At 37.4% G+C, this 24,993-nt stretch overlaps 1 protein-coding gene across 16 annotated transcripts in view; it reads right to left on the minus strand.

The window, feature by feature from the left end:
• LOC119785995 (band 4.1-like protein 1) overlaps window positions 1–24,993 on the minus strand; it is a 136,613-nt gene that overhangs the window by 28,695 nt on the left and 82,925 nt on the right. For 7 of the 16 annotated variants that reach the window (XR_005281118.1, XR_005281121.1, XR_005281117.1 and 4 more), the window contains exons 5-16: window positions 22,826–22,868; window positions 17,896–17,971; window positions 17,302–17,520; window positions 16,854–16,941; window positions 16,609–16,761; window positions 13,820–13,917; window positions 10,124–10,299; window positions 7,452–7,678; window positions 7,114–7,149; window positions 6,355–6,399; window positions 5,344–5,493; window positions 906–992 (exon numbers count right to left, since the gene is read on the minus strand). Coding sequence is in view for 8 of the 16 variants with exons in the window: in XM_038289028.1 (XP_038144956.1) it covers window positions 906–992; window positions 5,344–5,493; window positions 6,355–6,399; window positions 7,114–7,149; window positions 7,452–7,678; window positions 10,124–10,299; window positions 13,820–13,917; window positions 16,609–16,761; window positions 16,854–16,941; window positions 17,302–17,520; window positions 17,896–17,971; window positions 22,826–22,868 (1,398 nt within the window). In the remaining 8 variants the exon portion in view is untranslated. The remainder of the gene's footprint in view (window positions 1–905; window positions 993–5,343; window positions 5,494–6,354; window positions 6,400–7,113; window positions 7,150–7,451; window positions 7,679–10,123; window positions 10,300–13,819; window positions 13,918–16,608; window positions 16,762–16,853; window positions 16,942–17,301; window positions 17,521–17,895; window positions 17,972–22,825; window positions 22,869–24,993) is intronic. The other 9 variants (XM_038289030.1, XM_038289029.1, XM_038289024.1 and 6 more) reach the window with 5 other exon arrangements.

A 24,993-nucleotide genomic window follows, 5' to 3' on the forward strand; every position in this document is an offset into this window, starting at 1 on the left:
TGTTAAAGACTCAAGAAACAAATTTGTCAAAGTAATTTCATTCAGTGGGTGAAATTCATATATTATAAAGATGCATTACACAAAAACTGATGCTAGGTATTGGTTTAGATAATTATGGCATACAGCTAATAAAAACCTAAATTTTAGCTTTTCAGAAAATTCCAATTTTGGTTCAGACCAATAAAAAAACAGTTTTCAAAGAGAAATAACACATATTTAAACACAGTACAGAATATGCACTAAATATTTGGTCAGGGCTTTCTTTGCATAATTCCCGTACCCAGCATTATACCTATCAATCTAATTTATGCCAAGTTAGGAAATCATGTGAGTGGAATACAGTAGTGTTCTAATATTTACAGGAAGTTCTGCCTTTATACTTTATGGTCCAGAAGTGGCTTAAAACTAAGAATGTGAGCATTTATCTAGATACGTCATGATTTGGTGACTCAGGCAGATTTTTTTGAGGACATTGCTTGTCTATCTCTTCCAAACTCTTGAATGTACTGTTGCCACTTCCGTTTTAAAATTTTTATTTTTTTTCTGTTCCACTTATCTTTACATAAATATTGGAGGGTGTAAATGACCCTGTGCTGGACAACAGTTATGTTACCAGTCTGCCTAATGATAGTTCAAGCAATACCATGAACATAAAATAACATTTATGTCTTGAAAAGTTATATTGCAACTTTGTCGTATTCAACATTTTGTTTCTACATTGAGCTCATTTTAGAGCTTTTATTTGCGATAAGCCATAATCTTCAAAATTAAGTATATTACCCTTTGCGTTGGTAGTCTATATAATGGGTTTCATTTTTTCACTATTTGAGAAGCGCTGTGCATCAACTGGCAATGCTACACACAGTAGACTGTTTCATGAAGAGGAACAGTAAAAGATGTGCAACCTCAGGTGAAGTCACCAGAGTCTTCTGGACGAAACCCTCAACAGAAGGGCTGTTAACAGGGTCTTTTCCCACTGCTCGGCCCCCCAACTGGCCGATACGCGGCAAAGGAGAAAAAGAAGAACAAAAGTTAGACGTCAGAGTCAAATAAAGCAGTGAATAGGCTAGACACAATATTATGCATACAAAGAGAGGAAATGGAAATTGCCGAGAGGGTCATATATCCAAGCTCATTATATATTTATTTGTTTCTTCCTTCATGATGCATTTAAGGTAGGAGATTCTTTATACTATTAAAAATAAGGTGTACGTCTGACTTGTTTAGCCAGCAGTGGCGGCTGGTGAAAAATATTTTTGGTGGGGCTGATATAGCCTAGTGTATGTCTCCAACTAATCCAGAATAAGAATTCAAATAAACAATTGGAAATGAAATACAATTTAACAGTAATGATTTAATTTACAATATAATAACAGTAACAGTGATGATTTTGGTCACTGTGACGGGGTTCTTTGGCCTCCAAGAATCCAGGCTCATTGGGGTTACTGGTGTTGGTGATTTATTGTGCTCAAAAACTTAAAACAGCCTCAGCCTCCCTCCAGTTAACAGAAATGGCCGCTCTTCTTCCCACAGCCCTCATTAAATAGTTTAAGCCCCTCCCCTCAGGCTCTCTTATTTCTGATTTCTTCTCATTAATCAGTTTTGTCCATATATTACCTCCACAAACAATTGATATACAAAAACAAATAATTTTTACAACTTAATTCCTTTACACAGATTCATTGACTTATTCAATTACACCAAACTGGGTTTGAACCCAGCAAAGACGCAGCCAGACTGAAGATGACAAGTCCCCGTAGCATACACACATACACACACACACACACACACACGGCTAACCCCACTGAAATGTTAAGTGTTCACCCTCAATACGCCAGCAGGTAACCAGGAACAGCTTGTGTGTTTTAAGTTAATGGAGCTACTGGTCTCAGCGTGAGTGTATTGGTCCTCACAAACACAGTATAACAGGAATGTGTGTGTGGCGCGCAAAGTTAGAGAGGTTGTTTTAAGCGACGAGGTGGATTCGTCACAGTCACAATAACCATGACATGAAATTTTCATATCCTACAACAGGGATGTTCTTCTGGCAAACGGGTAGATAAATAAGGATCTCACAGAATTTGGTGGAAGCTGCATCTCGCTCGTTACGTTCGCCATCGTCACTCTAATTGTCTGCACCTGCGCATTGGGTGCAGAAGCCTGTTAAAGGGCAGTATTTTCAGAGCCCCAAGACCATAAAGTTTTGAGACGCTGATTGGCCATTAAATTATTAAATTCACCTAGCAATAGTACATGATTGGCAGATTCTCTGTAAATGTGGCGCAGTCTGATCAGAGCCCCAAGACAGAGACGGTAGGAGTCTGTCTGTGGAAATCCACAAATGAATGACAGTAGATAGAGAAATGTAATTTATATAATTTGTTTTGCTTATAGGTACACACTCTAGAGAGTAAAACTGACATTTATGAGTTAATTTCTAAAAATATATTTTACGTTTCTCTCTTCTTATCAGGGAGGGCGGTGCCCCAGCGCCCCCTATGGGCCGGCCGCCACTGTTAGCCAGTAGGCCCATTTAGCCAATTGGATAAGCCCCAACCACCTTTAAACCACAATTAAACCTCAATAGCCATCCCTAAGAGGAGGTTTATTCACCTTTTCGTTTTTTCAACCTGAATTTCACATTGTTTATTACATGCGTAGGAGAAACATCAGTCTTAATCAGCCAGTAGATAGTAAATTGTAGAAGTTATTGTAATGATCTTAACACCATTTTAGATCCATAGACGGATAGATGGATGTAGCTGGGTGGAATTCACCCAAACATATACCACATACCTAAACCCTTCCATTACTGAGGCACATAATAAAATTATGACAAGCCTGGATTAAACATTGTTGGTTAATGTCAGTCACACATGGAACCGCTACGAAAATGTTAGAAAAATTACTGACATTCCGTGATAACAATGTTAATGCTGATAAGTATAGCCACCATCCCTATCTACAAGGAAGACAGAGTTTAGAGAAATGCTAGTTTTTAGATCAAGCGGGTTTTAAATAAGGGATGGAGAAGCCAGGCAAAGACACCAAAAATGCTAAATTTCCAAATCAAGGGACAGGACCTATTCATCATCATGACATACTTAAAATACATTTCTCTTCTTAGTCACAAGTACAGAAGCTTATACACAAAAATGACAAGAATTCAGGAGATAACAGTAGTGGTGATAAAAATGGCCTGTTCTACAGGAGTCTTTCCAAAGACAGCTGTTACAGTAGGTGTAATTCCGGTGCAGATGGAACTGCCCTGAGCTCTAGTTACAGCCTGATATGTGACGGCTTACTGAGGGAAATTCTTGCAGAGATGTGAAGAGCTCTGACTAGAGATTAAGGAGTTTCTCCATGTGATAAAAATGCGCAGTATACCAGCAACTTAATGATAATCATTGACTGTTAGACTGCATTTTAACCACTTCTTCCAACATGTTGAATGAGCTTTATTTAAAGTTAAAATATAACAAATTTCAAGACTGCTTTCCTAAAGTCATTTGAACCTTTTTTCTGTGCTACCTATTTATAGATATAATGTGGTTGATCCTTTCATCAGGACAGGGCTTCCTGTTGTTCAACAATATTTGGCTATACTTATTCGTAAAAATAAGTATTTTTTTCCCAAAGCGAGATTACTTTGTCTTAAAACACTCTAAATAATGGAGACCTGTGGAGGATTCTAACTGACATTTTAACCAGAGCTTACTCTCTTCTAATGATCAAACTAAGCTAGGAAGCATAAATTAATAATCTAACATGGCTATGAGGGCTCATGCAGTCGACCATTCATCCTCTGTATATAATAAAGGAAATGCATTTTCAATTTTAATAGATGTTTCTTTTCTATACATATTCAACAAACATTTTCTAAGAGGGAACTCAGTTAAAGTATGAAAGGGTATCAGATCAAAAACAAACCCATTTATCTGCCACATTAAAGAGCAGAGTTTGTCTAAACCCTCTGAAACCTGTAGAAGTTCCCTGCAATCTATTAACAATCACACATTAAAATCACTATCTTCCTGGAGTCAGGTGCACTGCAGATTCTTTTTTTTTCTTTTGCTACAGACATTTAACAATTTTCCAACTTAATCTGATTGATACAGACAGCGAATGGGATATTTGGGCAACAGGCACTGCAAAACACAGGCATTATCTACTACCTGATCTAGGCCTACAGAATGGGATAAAAGCTTAAGCTGATTTTAATATTTGGCAGAAAGAACACTGTTACTAATCAACAATCAAAAAGAAGAAAACATGACTGATGATCTCTTTTCAAATGCCTTAAATTAAGTACCATCCACAAATACTTCAGAGACATTACAGGGATTAGACCTGAACCTCTGAAGTAAGATGAAATGCACTCAATTAAACACATCTTAAGAAGGAATGGATTCAATAGTTCTTGTGGCTGTAAATATCTCTGCATAAGTTCATTCACCTCATTTTTCCTGCTCAAGTTTCATGATTGCATTGCTGATCTTTGCTCTCAAAATTTAAGATTTAAGGGAATTTAATGTGACAGACAAACACAAACGTGTGTATTTTTAAAATGGGAAGAAAGGGCTGGAGTTATTTTCTCTTTTTTATTTCATTTTTTGCACAAAAGAAATCCAAAAAGCATTAAATAGATTCATATTCATCACCCCTTACCATGGTCCAGCATAAAGTTTTAAATCCAGTATTAAATCCAGTACAACCAATTACCTTCGGAGGTCGATGAATTAGTAAAACAACCCCTGAATCTAATTCAATCCCACATCTTCATGTGCTTAATGACCGAGCCATAGGCCATAACTAAATCCAATTGAGAATCTGTTAAAAGAATATAGAATCTGTGTTCCCAGATTCATTACATCATATTTGACAGCAAAGATTTTAGTGGGTAGATGTGCAGAGCTGTTGCAGATAAAGACTAGCATCTGTAAGTGCAGCTAATAAAATAATGATTTTGGGCACTGACCACATATGACGGAAGACTTTTTATAAAGTAATCTGTAAATGAAAAAAAAAATCCATTCTATATATTATTTACCTTTTACAATCACATTGCATTGTAACTTAAAACCCTTAAAGAATAGTTAAAAATAGCTGACACCCTGTTAAATGTAATTTAACAGGGTGTCGAGTGAGCATAGCTTTGTAAAGGCAACCTGGCTTAAAATCTGGTTACTTTTATTGAAATTGAATGGAATCACTTTGTAAGGGATTTCGAGTTTAACCACACACCCAGTTAAAAAACCAAAACATAAGAAAAAAACAAAACAACCTTTTTTTAAAAGGTGGCAGGAGAAAATCCACTAACCCAGTACTGGGACCTCTACTTACAGCCTTCTTCTCTGGAGTTCCAGTCGGAGACGTTGCAGAAAGACGCTTCTCTCTGTTTACCAGCTTGCTGTTGGGCTCCCTCAAGGCCCTCTTCAGCTCGTTAATGCTGGCCTGGTGCTTCAGCAAGACATCCGGAGATTTCTCAAGAAACTGGAGGAGAGCAGAGGACACAGAAGGAGGCGTTGGCAGTAGATCGGGATGTCTTTTTTTATAACAGTAGAGCTAACGTTTGCATGAAGAGGCTGGGAGAAATGCTTAGCATGCTGGAATGTATGTCAAAAGATTGGCTGGTACTTGGGCTGAGAGCAGAATACGCTGCTGTTTTTAAACTAAATTGTGCTCATCTCTTTTAATGCCACTGAAGCTGAAACAGAACCAGAAACAATTATGGTTACAGCTAGTTTTAGAGATACAAACGAGCACTTTAATCAAGCTCTCGCTCCAAAGTTCATGAATGATAAAATGAATATGAGACATCCATTCATTTGTTTGCTGATTAGAATTCGGCATCTTATGAGGTTTTTTGTTTGGATTGTTTGTTTTTTTCTGGAAAAATGCCAGAGCATGATGCATTCATGTAGTGCCAAAATTTTATACTTCCTGGAGTCCTGAAATGTTTCATGGTTCCGAGTGAAATGCTGCTTAACCACAGTTTTTCTGTTCCATAATAATTTTAAGTTATTCGCAGAGCAGTTCAGACATTTCAAATTGTGTCCTTGAACAATACTTAAGCTTTCATCCTTTCATCGGAGTGACACATTCTACAGCTGGGCTGAGACATTTGATTTGCAGAACTGAGTACCATTAAATCTGATCATTCCATTTAACTGGAATTTTAAAAAGGGCTGGTACACTATTGGTGTTAAAGCAAAAATATAATACATCCTATTGTACTGTAGGTGTTGATGCTATAAATTATCAGCAGGTGAAATCCCCTACAGGCTTAAGAAATAGAATCAAAAGTAGCATCACACAGCAAAGCGTGCTAGAGCTGAGTTCTGGAACCTGTACCTCCTTTTTGTGCCGAGGAGTGGTCTCCTGGTCCAACTGAGAGAGCTGAGTTGGGGCAGGAGAACGGGCGTGCAAGAGAAGGTTCAGAAATGAAGAGTGCAAGGTCAGAAGGTGTAAGGACAAGGTGCCGAAACAAGATGGATGGCAGATGCAGTAAGACGACAGGCATAGATATCACAGTGAGGTAGATTAAGGAATTTGAGACAAAAAAAGATGGAGATAACCCAAAAAAACACCTCAGATGGACACATTAAAATAAATAACACTCATTTTAATAAAGAATACACCAAGACAGCCTCCAAACCAAAAGTATTACAAGTGTTTAACCAAATTGGAGTTTTCTCAGCTCTGACTAAAAAGCTCCCTCCCTCTTTCGTTGTAACTGCCCAAATATCAGTTTATTAGTGTTCAGTCAGTGGAACGTGACTGCTACCAATTCCAATACAACCAATAAAAATAACACAACGTTCTCCTGTTACTTCCCAGTTCTAATCACTTGCAGTTATTTCAGGTTTTGACTTTATCTTCTCTCTTCTTTATTTTCTCTTCATAGATGTTTTAACTAGCCTGCCAGAGGTAATAACACTTAGCCGCGCGTTATTTAACTAAGCACAGCTTTTTCATTGATGGTTGTCCGGAAAGCCCAACTTCCAGACGCAACAACCCATAGATGAGCCTTTAAGGGGAAAGAATAGTTTGAAAGACTTAGTGATGGATGACTGGAAACATTTTTCCGACCAACATAGAGACGTCAAATACCTCCTGTTTACTGTTGGCTGGTGAGCCAGCCTCCTCCTTATTGCCAGCAAGGGTTGAAAAACAGACAGAGAGTGTTAGAGACAGAAGGCCAGCCTCCAGTTTGCCATTCTTAGTATATGTAGTATGCTTTTATGCAATGTAGGCATAAAAGCAGTGTAAACAGTGGTGAAAGAAGAAGCTTTAGCAAAGATTAAATCCTCAAAAGCCTTTACAGTGTCATGCCACTGTGGGATACACCTTAACTGGACTAAGGAGCTTATGATTTTGGACCTAATTACTTCATTATGTCAGCAGATGCTGCCAGCTCTGCACATTAAAAAGAAAAAAAATTTCCTTACCTTGATTTCTTTCTTCCTGCTTGGGGTGACATTGCCATCATGGTCTTTATGCTCCTCATGACTCAGATCTTGGTCCTTGTCTTCCTCGTCCTGCTCCAGGCTGGGCTCCAGCTCAGTCTCCTGCTCTTCCACGGACGGGCTGTGTAGTCGAGGGTGTTCGCTGGCGCTGCGGCGGGATAGCCCATCGTGGTTCTCACACATGGACGATACCGGCCGTGAGAACTCTGCTGGTTTGGAAAAGTTTAGTTTTCATAAGGGAGTAGCCAGAGGAGCATAAAACGTCTTAAAATAACCTACGCATTTACTGGCACATCCTACTGTTTTTTTTTTTTTTTATTGGTTTCAGTCACACAAAGCTACACAGCAATTTCCAGCCACAATGAATCAATTTAGTTGGATTTAGAAACCGCAGTGCCTTGCAAAACTATTCCAGCTACCTAAATAGTTTCACATTTCGTCACATTAGAATCACTAACATAAATATGTTTTATCAGGATTATATATGCCTAAACAATATCCAGCATCTTTTTAATTTTCAGTTTGAGTGCAAATAAAACAAAGATTAGGTTTTTGTTACACTTCAATATTTGGATGTTTTGAAGCTTTAACAAAAAATGCTGAACAAATTGAGCTAGTATCTAATTTAGGATTTGGATTTTATCATCATATGACTTATAGAGAATATGTTCAGGAAATAAAAAAAAAAATATGTGAAACTTTTTGGGGATTTTATTCCAGAACACTTCCAGTCTCACTTTCCTTGTAATGTTGATAAGAACTCAGTTAACACAACTTTTTTATCACTAAGTCACTGAGATTCATTCATAACTCAGGCCCCTTACTCATCACTGTACACACTATGCTAAAATAAAGCAGTTGGATGTGACTGTGTGCCAATCATTTCAGTCATTGATATTTCCTTATATATAAAATACATTTAAATATCTCACATCATACCTGCAACAATAATGAATGCCACAATATACATGGCGCTAAAGCTTGTTGTTGTAACTGAACTGTGTAAGAAACTATTGTAGTTTTCATGTCCTACTATGGCCAATGTCCTTAATGTAATTTGTATTTCTTTGTATTGCTTTTTGTAAAGTGACTGTGCTGCTGCCTTCAGCAAAGTTGTATAGTAACATATCCAATGCCTTCTTCCCCATGTTAGCTGTGTCCTCTCTCTGGGGTTTAAAAGAGATTTCTTTTTTCTCAATGGCATTAACCTGATTACATGATGCACAAACAATGCTTGCTTTACTAAACTACTACCAGAGTGATGGAGCATGAATATGTAATCTGCACATATTAATAGAAAATTGGATGGAGCATCTGTCAGCGTAATTTTATTAGATCAAATTTCTTATTGAATTTGGACTTTGACTGACTGAACTGTTCCAAAACTTTAATATGCAATGATTTAAACCACTCCGTTGTGGTTTTTGTTCAGCCAAACCTCCACCAATATTTTTGCTGCAGCCTCTAATCAGCATCTTGGACTTTAAATGTTGTCTTTGCTTGATTAAAACTGATTAAACTTAAACTGACTTTAAGGGCTATTTCAGAAGGCGTGTGTAAAATAACAGGTTATGACTCTTATTTTGAGTGGGGAGTGGCAGCCTAGTGGTTAGGGCATAGGGCTTTCAACCCTGAGATTGTGAGTTAGGTCCCCCACTCCCACAGACTGCCACTCTGGGTCCCTGAGCAAGACCCTTAACCTCACCCTGCTCCCCGGGCGCCTCACAATGGCAGCTCACTGCTCCCCAAGGGGATGGGTTAAATGCAGAGAAGTAATTTCCCTCTGGGATTATTAGAGTATATCAAAAAAAAATAAAAAAATTTTTTGAAAACAAAGCCACACTGTAAAAACACATGATTTGAGCTATGATAAAAAAAATTAAGGTAAGCATCAGAATAGCTCAAGCAGTTTGTTTAAAAAATCACAAATTAAAGAGTTTTAATAGGTCAATGCAAGGCTTTAACAGCTGTTTATTTTCCACTGAATCCATAAACCAGATTTAACGCTCAGTTCCATAACCTTTTGGTCCTTAATATCACAGGTCATGTTTTTTTATAAACACCTGTTAAAAATTGAGACAAATATGGTTATATTAACTTTAAACTGTTATCTGATATGTTCATACAGTAATGATGCTGTGGTGTTATCCCAGGTTGAAAAGGCAGACTGGTTTCTTTGTAGATGCAGTTAAGAGCCTGCTTCAGCATCAGACCAATTGAAGCACTGGAGCATCTTTCATGGATAACATCTCTCAGTGAAAGAAAAGCATACCACAACAAGATATGTTGATATAAGATATGAGGTGTAGCATTTTCCTGCCACTATTTCTTTGCTTTTAATTATCTATTTAGGTCATAAAGCTAGATCCACCTTCTTCCATGTGCTTTTTCCGCCCCCTATCAGAGTTTGCGGCAAACTTCCCTTGTGGCCCTGCTTCAACAAAGGCTCTCTTATTGACACTCAGGGAATGCACCACTAATAGTACCACTGTTAACAGTTCCTCTTCAACTGAGGATCTCCTCAGCTCATCTAGGGTTACCATGGAACTCTCGGCTGCTCCTCTGATATTCTTATGGGGTATCAAAGTAAAATCGACTGAGAACAAAGGTAAAAAGTCTTTTAAGGTGGCACAATGCGGAAATATATTACTCACCTCCATCCAAGCTCCTGGACAGCAGGTACCTTCTGCTGGCTGACCGCTCAAAGTGAGGAGCGGGACGATCAATGAGGGCACTGGCCTGTCTGGTTTGAGCCTGCGTCCTTCCACTGTACCGAAACTTCGAACCCATCACCAAAAAGCCCTTAGGAGGAGGCTCAGGAGATACCAAGCTAGGGAAAAAAAAGAAACAAAAGCTGTCAGATGTATCTATGCTAAAAAAGGGAGACAGCTTTGAAACTAAAAAAATATCTTATTTTAGAAAGAAGGATTTCAAGCCCAACACTCAGTTTCTTTCCTGTATGTCATAGGACTGTTGTGAAGAAGTTCATTATATTTGTCACTCATTTCAGAAAATCATAAATAGATTTATAACACATAGAGTGATGTATTTCAAGTCTTTTTTTTTTATATATAATTCTGATCATCCCTTACAGATAATAAAAACCCGTTAGTCACTGTCAATATTTCAGAAAAGTTGAATAATCATAACTAATTATGTGAAACCCTTATCAGCTAATTAGCCTAATCTGTTAACTGGTCATGTAAAAATCCCCCAAAGATTGCAAATTTGAAAGCATCACATGTAACCTGCGGACCGGTCCAGACACTAACAGGTTAAAACAGCTGTAAAGGTTCCCCGAGGCTCTGGGTGGTCTCTAAGTATAGTTAGCTAAACACTGTGGGGAACACAGCTGCCTGGATAGATGTTAAAAGGAGTCATTGACAATCTCTACAAGTATGAGAACCCCTTGAAAGGTCATTGCTAAAGAAGCTAGTTGTTCAGTCTGAGTACTCCAACCATGTTAATAGAAAGGTGACAGAAGGCAAAGAGTGCTATAAGAAAAGTTGAACTGGAAACATACGTATCTGCAGCCTTCATGTGGTTATTAAGCAGAATCCATTTGAAAATTTGGAGGAGTGAATGAACTGAGGCTGGTGTCAGCGTATTAAGAGTGACTACTCACAGAGAAATCCCAAATAGGGGCTACAAATGTTAAATTCCTCATGTCGAACCCCATCTCAGCCCAAGACAAGATCAGAAGCATCTTACCTGGGCTAAAGAGAAAAAGAGTAAAACTGTTGCTTAATGCCCATTATTTCAGGTGAAAGTTAATTCTTATTTCTTTTAGAAATCAAGGTTTTAGATTCTAGAGAAAGAGTGGAGATGCATATATTGCATGCTGCCTAAATGCCTGTGAAATACTGTCCCATGGATGCTGCCTAAAGGGATGATTCGGAGTACCATGTCATCTGGCTTAGTTGGTCCACCACGTGCCATCTACAGTAACAAGAAGAGCATTCCAGCTCTTTTTTTTGGCTTGCTGACAAGCCGTACGGAGATAAGGGTTTTAGTTTCCAGCAGGATGTGGTATTGACCCAGACTGCTAGTAACCATGGTGTTACTGTGATTGACTGGCCAGCAAACTAGCCTCTAGGTTGTTCGCTTCTTTAGCTTAAGCTTCTTTAGTCTGAGAAATGATCTGCCTTATAGTATAGTGGATAAACCAGTAAATAGTGACAGCTGAAACTGCATGCAAACAAGGATCAACGGCCCAACGACCAACTGCTAGTGCTCTGATGATTGCTTGTTGTTTCTGGGGGACAAAGCCATGCTTGCAATAACAGCTTTGTAAAAGGGGGACAGAACTCGACCTTTGTTTGCAGAGGGATGGACTCTCTTCACAAATATGGTTTCCTTTACTCCTCTATCAAAACAGCAACGAGTGCAAACTACTGAATAATGACCTGATGATGTTGCTCGTTTGTGATGGGTCATCATTTTGGCCAGGGGTAGCTTTGTGTCCCCGGTGTATAACTGGTCACAGTCCCACTTTGACACTTGACAGCATACATGTTACTCTTTTTCTTCCAGGGACAGAATATTTGGGGTGAACTAGTCTTTGCTGTAATGTGCTTTGGGGGATTGAATGCCACTAGGATGTCATGTTTAAAAAGTAGACATCTCAGTTTCTCTGAAACACCCCCAACATACAGAAGGACAACTGGTCTGGTTCTGGAATTTGGTTCTTTCTTTTTACCTGATGGCTGACTGGTATTCTGTTTGGGTTTCTTGTCTGCTTTGAGGAAAGTCCAGTTAGGGTTACTCTAGGGCCTGCTTTTGTGTAATCTTCTCTCTGGCTCTTGCTTTAGTAGCAACATTGTCTTTTCTGCGATACAGCGTCCAGATGACTCCCAACCTGTGCTCCAGTGGGTGATGGGAGTCAGACTGCAAATACTGGTCTGTATGAGGCAGTTTGCTGTAAACAAACCCTTTAGGGACTACACTACAAATTAGAGAATGCAATAAATCAATCCTAAGGTTTTCACAATCGACTATTTAAATTCAACAATTTAAATGATGCTGTCAGACTGACATCAGGCATATTAAATGACACAGAATGGCTCTTCTTTAGAGGATGGTGGGCTGCTTATGTGGTCAGTTTCAGGGCATGTTTTAAACCTGGATGGATGGGGTATGGCTAGGAAAGAATCAAAATGTATTTAATGCTTTTTTCACATTACCAGTAAACCCTTTGGGATGTGTAGCCAGGATTCCTGAATGCAGTTTTTCTTTTTTTTGACTATGGTTTCATTTCTGATAGTGTGCCTGATGAATCAGAATTACTGTTTCTACCCTAATGTGACCCTGTCTTCCTGAAGAACTGCATATGATGGAGCTGTCACTGCTACTTAGAGCAATTTAAAAATGAATTCCTTCAAACTTTTAAGCTACTTTATAAAGGATTTCTTCAGAGTTCATCCGCACATCAAAAGCAAAGCTAATGCCAAGACAGCATCCCGGGTTTGGTTGTCCCACATTTATCCCCTAGAAAACTATTTAAACCCCTGGTATTTCATATGACAGACGAACATGAATTAGTGAAAAGAATAGGTAGAAAAGGTTTAAACATTTTTAAAATGAGGTGTAAAGTTATAGAGTGTGAAATAATTGTACTTTGTAAAATGTTAAAAGCAACATTCAAATTCTAAACTGGATTTACTGTAAGTCTGAACTCCTGCTGGGCTATCATAAAACCTTTAAAAGCTTTGTTTGGCGGTTTTTCTGCTGAAAGATAAACCTTTGATCTTCTAACATGTTTTATTTTTCTAGCACTTCATGTCATCGATCTTCATGCCTGCTGAAGCGAAGAAACCCCCACAGCATAAAGCTGCCTTGTACTGCAGGGATGGGGCCTTTTGTGTGATGTTCAGTGTCAGTTTTCCACAAAGCTAAACTTTTAATGTGACTTCTTATAGCGTCTTTTTCAATAAGTGCTCTTCTCTTGTATATGAAAACAGTTATCCTGTCCAAATATTCTTCTGCATCTCCTTCAAAGATTGAATCTAAATAAATCACAATGAGGTAAACTTGTTCTGTTATATATGTATTTCCTCTTAGGGCAACCATTAGTAGCAGATTTTTAAGGGGGATAGGAATAGGGAAGATTAAAAACAAATGCACACCACACTTTGTAAAAAGGAAAATATAAAAACCTTACATGTATTTTCCTTTTCCCCAACCTTGGTGCTAGTCTATCTTGTCACATTGTGGATAAATTCGGGTTTTGTCGATATAACTCGACAAAATGTAAAAATGTTTAAGGGGTATGAATATTTTGTCTCTGACTGCAGAAACATCGAATCACTCAAAGGCTGAATCTGAAAATGTTCAAGTCATCTGTTTCTTACCGGAAGAAGGTGTGGTGCTCAATGCAGACTTTCCACAATCTCTTGGCAGCTCGGTGATTGGGAAGCTTAAAACCAATTGTACTTTCAAACTGCTCATACTGGAAGGGAGAGAGAAAGACACAAGAATAGAGAGAGAGAAACAAAGAAGAGGTGGGTATTGGGTAACAAAAGCAAATACAGAAATAGTATTGACAACTGCAAAGACAGGGTGAAAAAAGTTTATAATACCCAGGAAAAAAAAATATTCCATGTCTATATTTACACTCCTCCTCCTTGTTAATCTGTGGCTGCAGCTGCAGCAGCTCTGTTAAAGGGCTTCTTTATTTGGCGCCATCACAGGCTCACTGTGCAGCCCTTTCACTTGACTGGGTCTCACCCAGACTGCCTAATACACTGAGGCTCAGCAAGGAGGTTAAGATTCAGCGCCTTTAAGCACACTGAGCAGGGCCAAGACATAGTCTCTGACCATGAAGAGAAGCACAGCTGAAGGATTTTGTGGTCAGTTTCCAGCATGACTGAACACACATTCGTGTCAGTGAAGGCCTCTATAACGCAAGGGAAGAGTCTCTTAAGAGGCATCATAAAATGCCAGGTTTGTGGTGTAAAAAAAAAAAGAAAATACATTTTGCTGAATTTAATTAAAAACCCAACCATGAAATCTGATCTGATTCATAGAGAATTTGATTAACCTGAAAAAAGTGAAGCTATTCTAGTAGATTTCTGCTGACTTTTCCGCCATTTCATCCTGGAGCTAAAGCCGAAGTTTGCAAATAGATATTAAAGAATCAAAATGATCTTATTAGTGAAGGTATAAAGCAGGGAGAAATGAGAAAAAAATCCCCATGGAACCATAAAAACTTTCATCAATGACTGAAGAAGATAACTTAAGAAGACATTAACACCCAACCATCAGTGATAGATTATTCTTCAGCGTTTCTAATAGTGTTCTGATTGCCTGATCCTGATCAGTTTTTATATTTGGACTTTTGAGCTTGCCTGCCCCCATCTGATCTGTTGCATGAGCCGTCTTTGGATTCTGTTGGATTCTACTGTGGACTGAACCTGGATCTGCCTCTTGATTTGGCCCTCTGGATTATTCTGCCTTCCTTCGACTGTTTGCATCTTATCTCCTGCCAGTTCTGCAGGCTTCAAGGCTACAGCGTCTGAAACTCTGGCAGCGTCTGCTGCGTCTTGTCATCCTCGCTCTCTGGGCACGGACTGAACTGTAAAACCAGGTTAGTGTCTCACACGTTCATAATCATCCTCCATTAGATTATCGTCGTCACTAACCTGAGTTACTCTGCTATAGAAGTTCCTGCCTTAGATGCCAGTTTATTTAATAAACGTTTTTGAAGTTACCCCACTGTCTATCTTGCCGGATTACTGGGTCCCTTTGTTCTGAGTCATTACAGCAGCAATAATCTCCTATATTCTATAAATGTCCCACCTAAAGCGTAGGTTTTGAAGATGGAAAGAAACCTTTTTTTGCCAAATAATTCCCAACATCGTCAGGAAACAGGTGTAATTGTGCTGAAACTGAACTGGAAATTTTAATGTAAAATAACTGAATAGCAATACATCCTTGCAGCAACAGTACACCATTTCATAGTAACACAACCATACTGCCTTTATGGTTTCTACTCCTAAAATTGAAATCGGCTGTAAAACAACATGTCATTTTAACAAGTGAGTGTAACATCAAAGCTACTGTAACAGTAAAGTCATGTTTTTCCCACACTGATGCAAGTTAAGGCACTGTTATAAAACAAATGTTTCAATTATATCCCCATATTGCTGAGCAAATCTGGCTAAAGTATCGGGCTCCAACAGTAAACTGTTGGCCTATACTAACAAATAGCTTACATTCAAAGACAAAAAACATAGTTCTGAGATGTTAAGACCCCCTTTAAAATAAACACTGTCAGTCGGATATTAATACTAACACACTGCAGACAAGAATGGCATTTTTATTTAGGGGTTCAAATGAGTGATCTGAACTGCATTTTTATCAGAGCAGAATGATTATAGCAAAAAATGTAAAAATACTTTAGCAAATATTTAAAACAAGAATAGGGTGCTGAAGACTTAATTTACTGAGGATTTTAATGTCTATGCACAGCCAGATTTCTACGTACCAACCTAAATATATAGTTTCACCCAGTAATAGCACCCAGTAATAGCTGTACCTTAGATATTTACACCTTGACCAACCAAAAAGCAACAATATTTGCTAAATTGCTTTTAAAAATCGAATGTTTAAACCCGTATGTGTGGCAGGGATCATTTCCTGTTGGAACACTCTCTGTTTTCAATATTAAATCAATCATTAACTGGGCTGTTGATCTTAAACAAGCTAGAAGAAACAGAAAGAAGGCCTTTAATTTCATCCCTCTGTAAATTATGCTTCTTGTCCCAATCATATTCTTTAAACTTAAGAACATTGAGACAATTGTCAAACATAGGAATGACTGCATCATGAAGTGGGGCTGTTTGTTTCCCAGTAATCCTGGTGGTAGAGCTCCAACCTGGTAAAAGACTGTTATCTAAACAATGTATATTTATACCTACCCTGAATGTATAATTATAACCCTTTTTGGAGAAGATTAAAACCCACAGAAAAAAAAGAGTTAAGAGATTATTCCTTTTTTAATTTCAAAGTCTGATAGAAACTTCATTAACGCTGCATTTCAGGTTCCTTTTGTGTTTTCTGGATTTTTTAATGCTTCTGTGGTCTCTGCTTGGACAGCTCTCTTGTTAGCATGATTACTAACTCTTCATATATTGCATACCTCCCCAGGTCTTATTTTAATGTAGAAGTTGCTCCTCTTGTATGAAATCTTCAGAATCTTTGGCCAAGCGAAGCGGTTGATTCTCAGTCTGTCCCTGTAAATCAGCAGGCCGTTGGCACACACCCCAAGCATGATCTCAATCCCCTCTGAATCCTGCAGCAGATACAGGCGAAAGTCATTCACAAGTATTGATTAATTGTATCCTTTATGTAAAAGAAATCTAAAGAATCTAGAAAGCTGCAAACTTTAGCATGATGAAGGTCCACCCCATACATGGACAGCTTCTTCGCGTTCTCCAAAAAGTTCATTTCAGCCTCTGCAGGTGTCATTCCCCTACGTGCAGAAGAACAATAATATATGCATTAAAACATCTAACAGCATCAACATATTTCTTCACTAATAAAACCTGAATCATGCAGACAGTGGGTGGAATAATCTTTAAGAAAATGTTTGATGTATTCACTTCCTAGTTTCCAAATCATACCATGGAGACTGTCTAGTGACTAAGAAAAAGCTTTCATTCAAGCTGTGAGCATCTCAAGGCATAAAATATGGTAATGCCATTGCATCAATCAGAATCCATATGCATGATTAAATGTTGCAGTACAAGAGATAAATGCATCAGCAGATCAGGCTGAGACATTTGGAGAATGATAAAATTATTATTAAAGCAACAGTGAATCCTGTCATTACTTGTAAGTTCGGTGGAGGTCCATCACCCTCTCTTCTAAATCACGAGTCTGATTGGGAGCAAAGCGGAAGTCGCTGACGTAATCAGAGCCATGGTCATCCAGGTCGTAGTCTCCCAGCTCGGCCTGAATGGCGTAGGAGCCCAGGAGGGCGTGGGTGACAAACGAGCATGGCAGGCGACCTGACAGGATATCATCCCTCAGCTGCAGACACAGGTAGTACCTGTGAGAGAAGAAATAAAAATGAGGGAAAGGTTTGGGAAGGCCTTCAGTCAAACCAGCCTGAGTCACACAGGCTCCAACAAGAATTCAGTCTGGTTAATCCGAGGCAGTTAGAGGCATTCCAGGGCTGATCAATGGAAAAAGAGAGAGGGATTACAGAAGATTTGTAATCTGAGCAAATATGGCAGCAGAATTGTTACAACACCTTTATGTAAACACATAATAGTAACCTAAATGAGGAACTATCATCTGCAGAAAAACATGTGTTAGCTCTTTGATCTTGTTCTTTGATTGCCTCTGACGGCACACGCTCAGGTGTTTCAGCGGTTATTTTAGGGAAGGCGTGCCAGTGTGTGTGTGTGTGTGTGTGTGCTACCTGGTAATGTCCTCTGTGAGCTGGGAGGGGTCTGGGGGATAGAACTTTACAGCGAAAGCAAAGTGCCACGGAGAGTCTGTGGGAGGAGACGAGGGGAGAACTATAGATAAGAAAAAACAGCCGACAGTACTGAGGAAGAAGTATTTGCACCCTTCTAGGTTTGCTCAAGGTTGGTTTTGCATTTCTGTCCCACTTGTATAATCTTTAATTATAAACTCATTTGAATTACGTTCCAAACATAACCCAAGTTAACAAAAAGGCAGTTTAGAATATTGTACTTATTGAGAGAAATTGAACTATTTTTAATGTATTTGAAAACAGAAAATATTGTGACTGACCTTAAAAGCAACATTTGTAAAATCAAATCATTTGTCTTTTATACAATTCTTCTAAACATAATTGTTTTTCTTCAGTCACAAAGGAGTTTTGTTCTTGCTTTAAGCGACTGTTTACATTAACAGCACATCATCAGAGGAATTTTAGTCCTGACTTTGATTGGGCCACTTCATTTAGTTGTTTTATGAGCCTTTCAAAGGTAACTTGCAGAATAACTGAGGTTTACTTGGGCCTGAAGAATGGATATTCTTCTGCAGGATTTTTGTTAGATAGTTGAATTAATGGGTTTATCATTTATAAGCATCCTGGATCCATTTGTGGGTTTTGGTCAGCGGTGATTTTCACTTGAACATCTTACCTGATGTTTTCTGATTTCTTTTCTGCCAGGTATTTTTGTTAGATCATGATCTTTGACATAAACTGAGGAAGATGAATATGAGGTGCCCCCAGGGACATAAATCAGAATTAACTTGCATATACACATATTAAATTACACTCTTCCATATAATATACTGAAAACCTCACACAAACACTAGTAAAAAGCTCTCACATAAACTAGTGAAAACATTGACCTCTTATATAATCTACTCAAAAGCTCTCATACAAAGTAGTGAGAACTGTTCATATAAACTGGTGAAAAGCTTTACCTTTCATACACACTACTAGAAAGCTTTCATATACACTATTAAAAAGCTCTCATACACACTACTAGAACGCTCTCATAAACACTATTAGAACGCTCTCATAAACACTATTAGAACGCTCTCATAAACACTATTAGAACGCTCTCATAAACACTATTAGAACGCTCTCATATACACTATTAGAACGCTCTCATAAACACTATTAGAACGCTCTCATAAACACTATTAGAACGCTCTCATAAACACTATTAGAACGCTCTCATATACACTATTAGAACGCTCTCATAAACACTATTAGAACGCTCTCATAAACACTATTAGAACGCTCTCATAAACACTATTAGAACGCTCTCATAAACACTATTAGAACGCTCTCATACACACTACTAGAACGCTCTCATAAACACTATTAGAACGCTCTCATAAACACTATTAGAACGCTCTCATAAACACTATTAGAACGCTCTCATATACACTATTAGAACGCTCTCATAAACACTATTAGAACGCTCTCATAAACACTATTAGAACGCTCTCATATACACTATTAGAACGCTCTCATAAACACTATTAGAACGCTCTCATATACACTATTAGAACGCTCTCATAAACACTATTAGAACGCTCTCATAAACACTATTAGAACGCTCTCATAAACACTATTAGAACGCTCTCATATACACTATTAGAACGCTCATATACACTATTAGAACGCTCTCATAAACACTATTAGAACGCTCTCATAAACACTATTAGAACGCTCTCATATACACTATTAGAACGCTCTCATATACACTATTAGAAAGCTCTCATAAACACTATTAGAACGCTCTCATATACACTATTAGAAAGCTCTCATATACACTACTAGAACGCTCTCATAAACACTATTAGAACGCTCTCATAAACACTATTAGAACGCTCTCATATACACTATTAGAACGCTCTCATAAACACTATTAGAACGCTCTCATATACACTATTAGAACGCTCATATACACTATTAGAACGCTCATATACACTATTAGAATGCTCTCATATACACTATTAGAACGCTCTCATAAACACTATTAGAACGCTCTCATATACACTATTAGAACGCTCTCATAAACACTATTAGAACGCTCTCATATACACTATTAGAACGCTCTCATATACACTATTAGAATGCTCTCATATACACTATTAGAACGCTCTCATATACACTATTAGAAAGCTCTCATAAACACTATTAGAACGCTCTCATATACACTATTAGAAAGCTCTCATAAACACTATTAGAACGCTCTCATATACACTATTAGAAAGCTCTCATAAACACTATTAGAAAGCTCTCATATACACTACTAGAGCGCTCTCATAAACACTATTAGAACGCTCTCATATACACTATTAGAACGCTCTCATACACGCTACTAGAAAGCTCTCATACACACTACTGAAAAGCTATTAGCGGATTTCAGTTGAAACGGAAGGCGTTTCAGTGAAACAGGAAGGACCGTCATTACACCGGAAGTTGTTTTAAACGGAGGTCATTCTGGCTAGCTCCGTACATTTTGTGCTATCTCCGGCCGAAATTGTATCAAATTAAATTATTGATTCATGCTCAGCTATCCGCTAAACAACTCACAGAAGCATGGGCATTACTCGACTTTATTTTTTATGTTTTTGCTTCAACAGAGATCCTTTTCCGGTGTTGTGCGAAATTCTGTTCCCATGTGAAAATCTGTTCCACCTGTGTCGGGAGCGCGCCGCGCGTTCCAGCCACATAAGCGGATCTGATCATTTCCCAGGCCTTTCGGATCATTTCTTGGTTAAATAAAAAGTCGTAAAATTATACAAGGTTGAGACATTTAGTTTAATCAGCCGCTGTTGTTTACAAAATTGTAAAATAAAAAAAATAAATGCGGTTTTCTTATGCTGTTTTGTGTTGTTATTTTAAACGCCAAGAGAATCAGTCTCTTTCCAAGTTTTTTCACTTCAGCCTGACAGAAATAAAAGTCAAGTCACCAAATACCAAATTTGTATTTATAATTTTTTATTACTGATATAAGATGATGGGAAGTGCCTGATAGCAGTTCCATAATATGGAAACAAATTAATTTAGCTGCAAATCTTAAACTGTGTTTATTCCTCTCTTCATCAACAACAAACCATCTGGATTCGGTGATATTTGAGCAATGTTTGCCTAAATTAAAGGAGGGGGACCATATATTTTAGCTTTCTAATAGTGTGTATGAAAGCTTTCCAGTAGTGTGTTTGAGAGCTTTCTAGTAGCGTGTATGAGAGCGTTCTAATAGTGTATATGAGAGCGTTCTAATAGTGTATATGAGAGCGTTCTAATAGTGTATATGAGAGCGTTCTAATAGTGTTTATGAGAGCGTTCTAATAGTGTTTATGAGAGCGTTCTAGTAGTGTATATGAGAGCTTTCTAATAGTGTATATGAGAGCGTTCTAATAGTGTTTATGAGAGCTTTTTAATAGTGTATATGAGAGCGTTCTAATAGTGTTTATGAGAGAGTTCTAATAGTGTTTATGAGAGCGTTCTAATAGTGTATATGAGAGCGTTCTAATAGTGTTTATGAGAGCGTTCTAATAGTGTTTATGAGAGCGTTCTAATAGTGTTTATGAGAGCGTTCTAATAGTGTATATGAGAGCGTTCTAATAGTGTTTATGAGAGCGTTCTAATAGTGTTTATGAGAGCGTTCTAATAGTGTTTATGAGAGCGTTCTAATAGTGTATATGAGAGCGTTCTAATAGTGTTTATGAGAGCGTTCTAATAGTGTATATGAGAGCTTTCTAATAGTGTATATGAAAGCTTTCTAGTAGTGTGTATGAAAGGTAAAGCTTTTCACCAGTTTATATGAACAGTTCTCACTACTTTGTATGAGAGCTTTTGAGTAGATTATATAAGAGGTCAATGTTTTCACTAGTTTATGTGAGAGCTTTTTACTAGTGTTTGTGTGAGGTTTTCAGTATATTATATGGAAGAGTGTAATTTAATATGTGTATATGCAAGTTAATTCTGATTTATGTCCCTGGGGGCACCTCATAGATGAAGCCTGCATTTCTCAAGGTGTTATGTTTTGAGTTGTTTGTGACCTCAGGGAGAATTCCGTTTGCTCCATAAGTGATTGTGGCTTTTCACAAAACTGTCTAACTTTGTTTTTCTTTTTGTGCCTCTCATTGATGTGTTCTGGAGTCAAAAAATGACTTACAGTGGCATTCCTATCCAGACTGATTAGTGGATCTTTTATTCTTAATTTTTTTTTATATGAGGTTTCAATGTGTTCATTTTTTCAGACAGATTTAAGCAAACTGCAATCGAACCCCCGAACAAAACTTTATCTAAATATTGTTTTGTCCCTAAATAAATTTTATTGTTCGAAAACTAATATTAAAATTTGATCATCTAAAATATCTAAACTATTTCTACCCTAAGGAACATTTGGCACAATAAGCTGTTACCAACATTTTCTCCCCAAGGATTACATGGTGCAACATTGATGAAAACTCTTGTCATGCAAAAGTAAAGTGTGGCCCTTTTTTTGCACATTCAATATTAATAAAAGGCTGATGGAAATTGTTGGACTGATTGTAAATGATACATTTTCAAAATACCAGAAAAAATGTGCTAAAGACCGTAATAAACAGCTTTTTAAAGAATTCTGAAATTAGACTAAATAGTTTAAAAATATTTTTATAATTATAATAGATTATAATTAACCCTTCTTTTACACTGCTCTGTTCTTTACAAGAAAAAAAATAGTATAAACAATTTTAAGGCTAAATCTACCAGGCCTTTGATTAATTTTAATCTTCATTTCAAGTGTGGCAAAAGAGCCGAGAAAATCTGAAAGCAAAAAAAAAACACTTTTTAACGAGCCCATTCTAAGTCTTTACCTGAGTCACATTTAAAAAGATAAAATATTCTGAGAAAAGACACTCACTGCGCATCTGCTTCTTAATCTCTTTAGATGGGTCCAACCAGTTCTGAAAGACAAAAGACATCGTTCAGCCAGGGCGGTGTGAAAACATGGCTAATACACACCCTGGTGTCACATTTGCTTCTAATAATTGCCAACTCTGCTCCTAATGAAAGTCTCTCCATATGGTGAACAGTAACCAAAGCCTCCACCCTGCTGAGCCGTTCAGACATGCAACAAGCAGACTCAGCCCACCATTGCTGTGCTCAAAGGCAGTTACCTATCTGATCTCAGAACATCTGATCATGCAGTTAACTGTGTCTCTAATGGAGTACTGCTGCAGGAAGCAGCTGATGTGTACCCACTTGTAACAGCAGCTGGATCAGTCAATGCGTGCTAAATTTGTTATCAAAAACAGATGCAGTAAATATTTAATCAAACTGACTCAGACTGACACATTTAAAAAAAACAATATTTGACTTAACAGAAAAAATAACAGATACTGTGTCTTAGAAAGGTTGTATTTTTTCTTCTTTTTTTTTCAAACCAAGAGATTGAATCAAATACATAAGGCAATATTTAATTGTAATGTGAGAAGAGGCAAAAATTTCCTAAAGCATGATGCTGCCACCAACATATTTTCATGAAAGGCATTAACAACAATGGAACAGATTTTTAAAGATAATGTTCAAACGTGCATTTTAAATGACTATTAGCATAAAAAGTGTGATTAGTCAGAATCAGATAAAATAATTTCTTAATCTTCAGATTTTCTGGCTCCTGTTTACAACCTAGAAGCAAAAGAAGCTCAAACAACTTGGAAAATCTCCCTGAGCTATTCTTTAAAAAAAAAATAGTATTTGTTAGTAACACAAAAACCAAAGCTATTAGTGAGGAGAAAAAAGGCATCAAGCGGTGATGGGGTAATTTAGAGATAAAGATGATTTAAACAAATCCTTTGTTATTTAGAAATTCAGCTCTTTATAAACTGAACAATCCATTCTTTTTTTCCCCAGCTTTTATTGTCACTAGTACAGAGCAACAAAATTCACATCCCCTTGAGGAGCAATGCAGGGTTAAGGGTCTTGCTCAGGGACCCAGAGTGGCAATCTGTGAGAGAGGAGCTCAAACTCAGAACCTCCAGATTCCAATGCCCTAGCCACTAGGCCGCCACTCCCCTTAAATAATAACATCTAATAATCCTCATTTAAGACAGCTCAAGATTAAGAAGGCTGCAATCTTCAAGGTTTGTTGGAATAAATGAGAATTCCTTGTGAGAAAAGCATTGTTTTTTATGCCTGCAGACCCCCTTTGGTTCAGCCGTATATATGCTGTGTTAGTAGATATGTGTGTTGTTGTGCTGACTGTCTTGTTTGGTATAAGCTCAGAGGCAGAGAGTTGTCTCTTCTCTTTAAGTGTGTAATTTGTATTTAAAGTTATGATTACATGGCAGTACAAAGCCTATGACAGGAACAGAAGAGATTCCCCAGAGCTAACCAAAGCAAAGCAAGTCGCAGGCATCACATTAGGGCTTTAAGAGCTTGTCTCAACTATATGTTGATTCATTTAATTGAATTTAATGAGATGTTCTCTTATTTATTCACTCTAGTAAACATAAAAAGATTACTTTAAATCTCAAACCTCACAAAAAACAAACATCAACATCTACTTTTTTTTATTTTTAGAAATTCATTCAACTTTATTAACCTTTTTAAATTCCCATATTTAAATCAAGGTTTTAGTTTTTTTTTTGTTTTATCAAGGATCTATATTTGTAACAGGACTATTATTATATATATATTTTTTTTTATAAAAATCTATTTTTACATCTTTCTTTCAACCAAATTTACCAAATTTAATTTTGATTTAACATTTGAATTACTACAAACTTAACTCTTCTCACAAACATGGCTCTTTACACAAGCTGTAACTCTTCCATGGTAAACACATTTTAAGCAGATTATAAAGCAAAAAAATAGACTTAGACTTTGATAACTTTATTGTCAGTTTGTAAAGACTCTGTGTATACAAAACAAAATTTCATTTAGTAAAGCTTTTCAGGCAGTAAATACTTTAGACAGCATCAGTGTCTAAATTTTGTAAAATCTAATGTGACAAAAACCGAGTGCCTCTGTGATTAAAAATGTCTATTGTGTTGCATAGCCTTTTATGGAATTGCATTGAAATGTGTG

The sequence above is a fragment of the Cyprinodon tularosa genome, unplaced genomic scaffold (genome assembly GCF_016077235.1).
Source record: "Cyprinodon tularosa strain WSP-4 unplaced genomic scaffold, ASM1607723v1 ctg261, whole genome shotgun sequence".
Classification (NCBI taxonomy): Eukaryota; Metazoa; Chordata; class Actinopteri; order Cyprinodontiformes; family Cyprinodontidae; genus Cyprinodon; species Cyprinodon tularosa.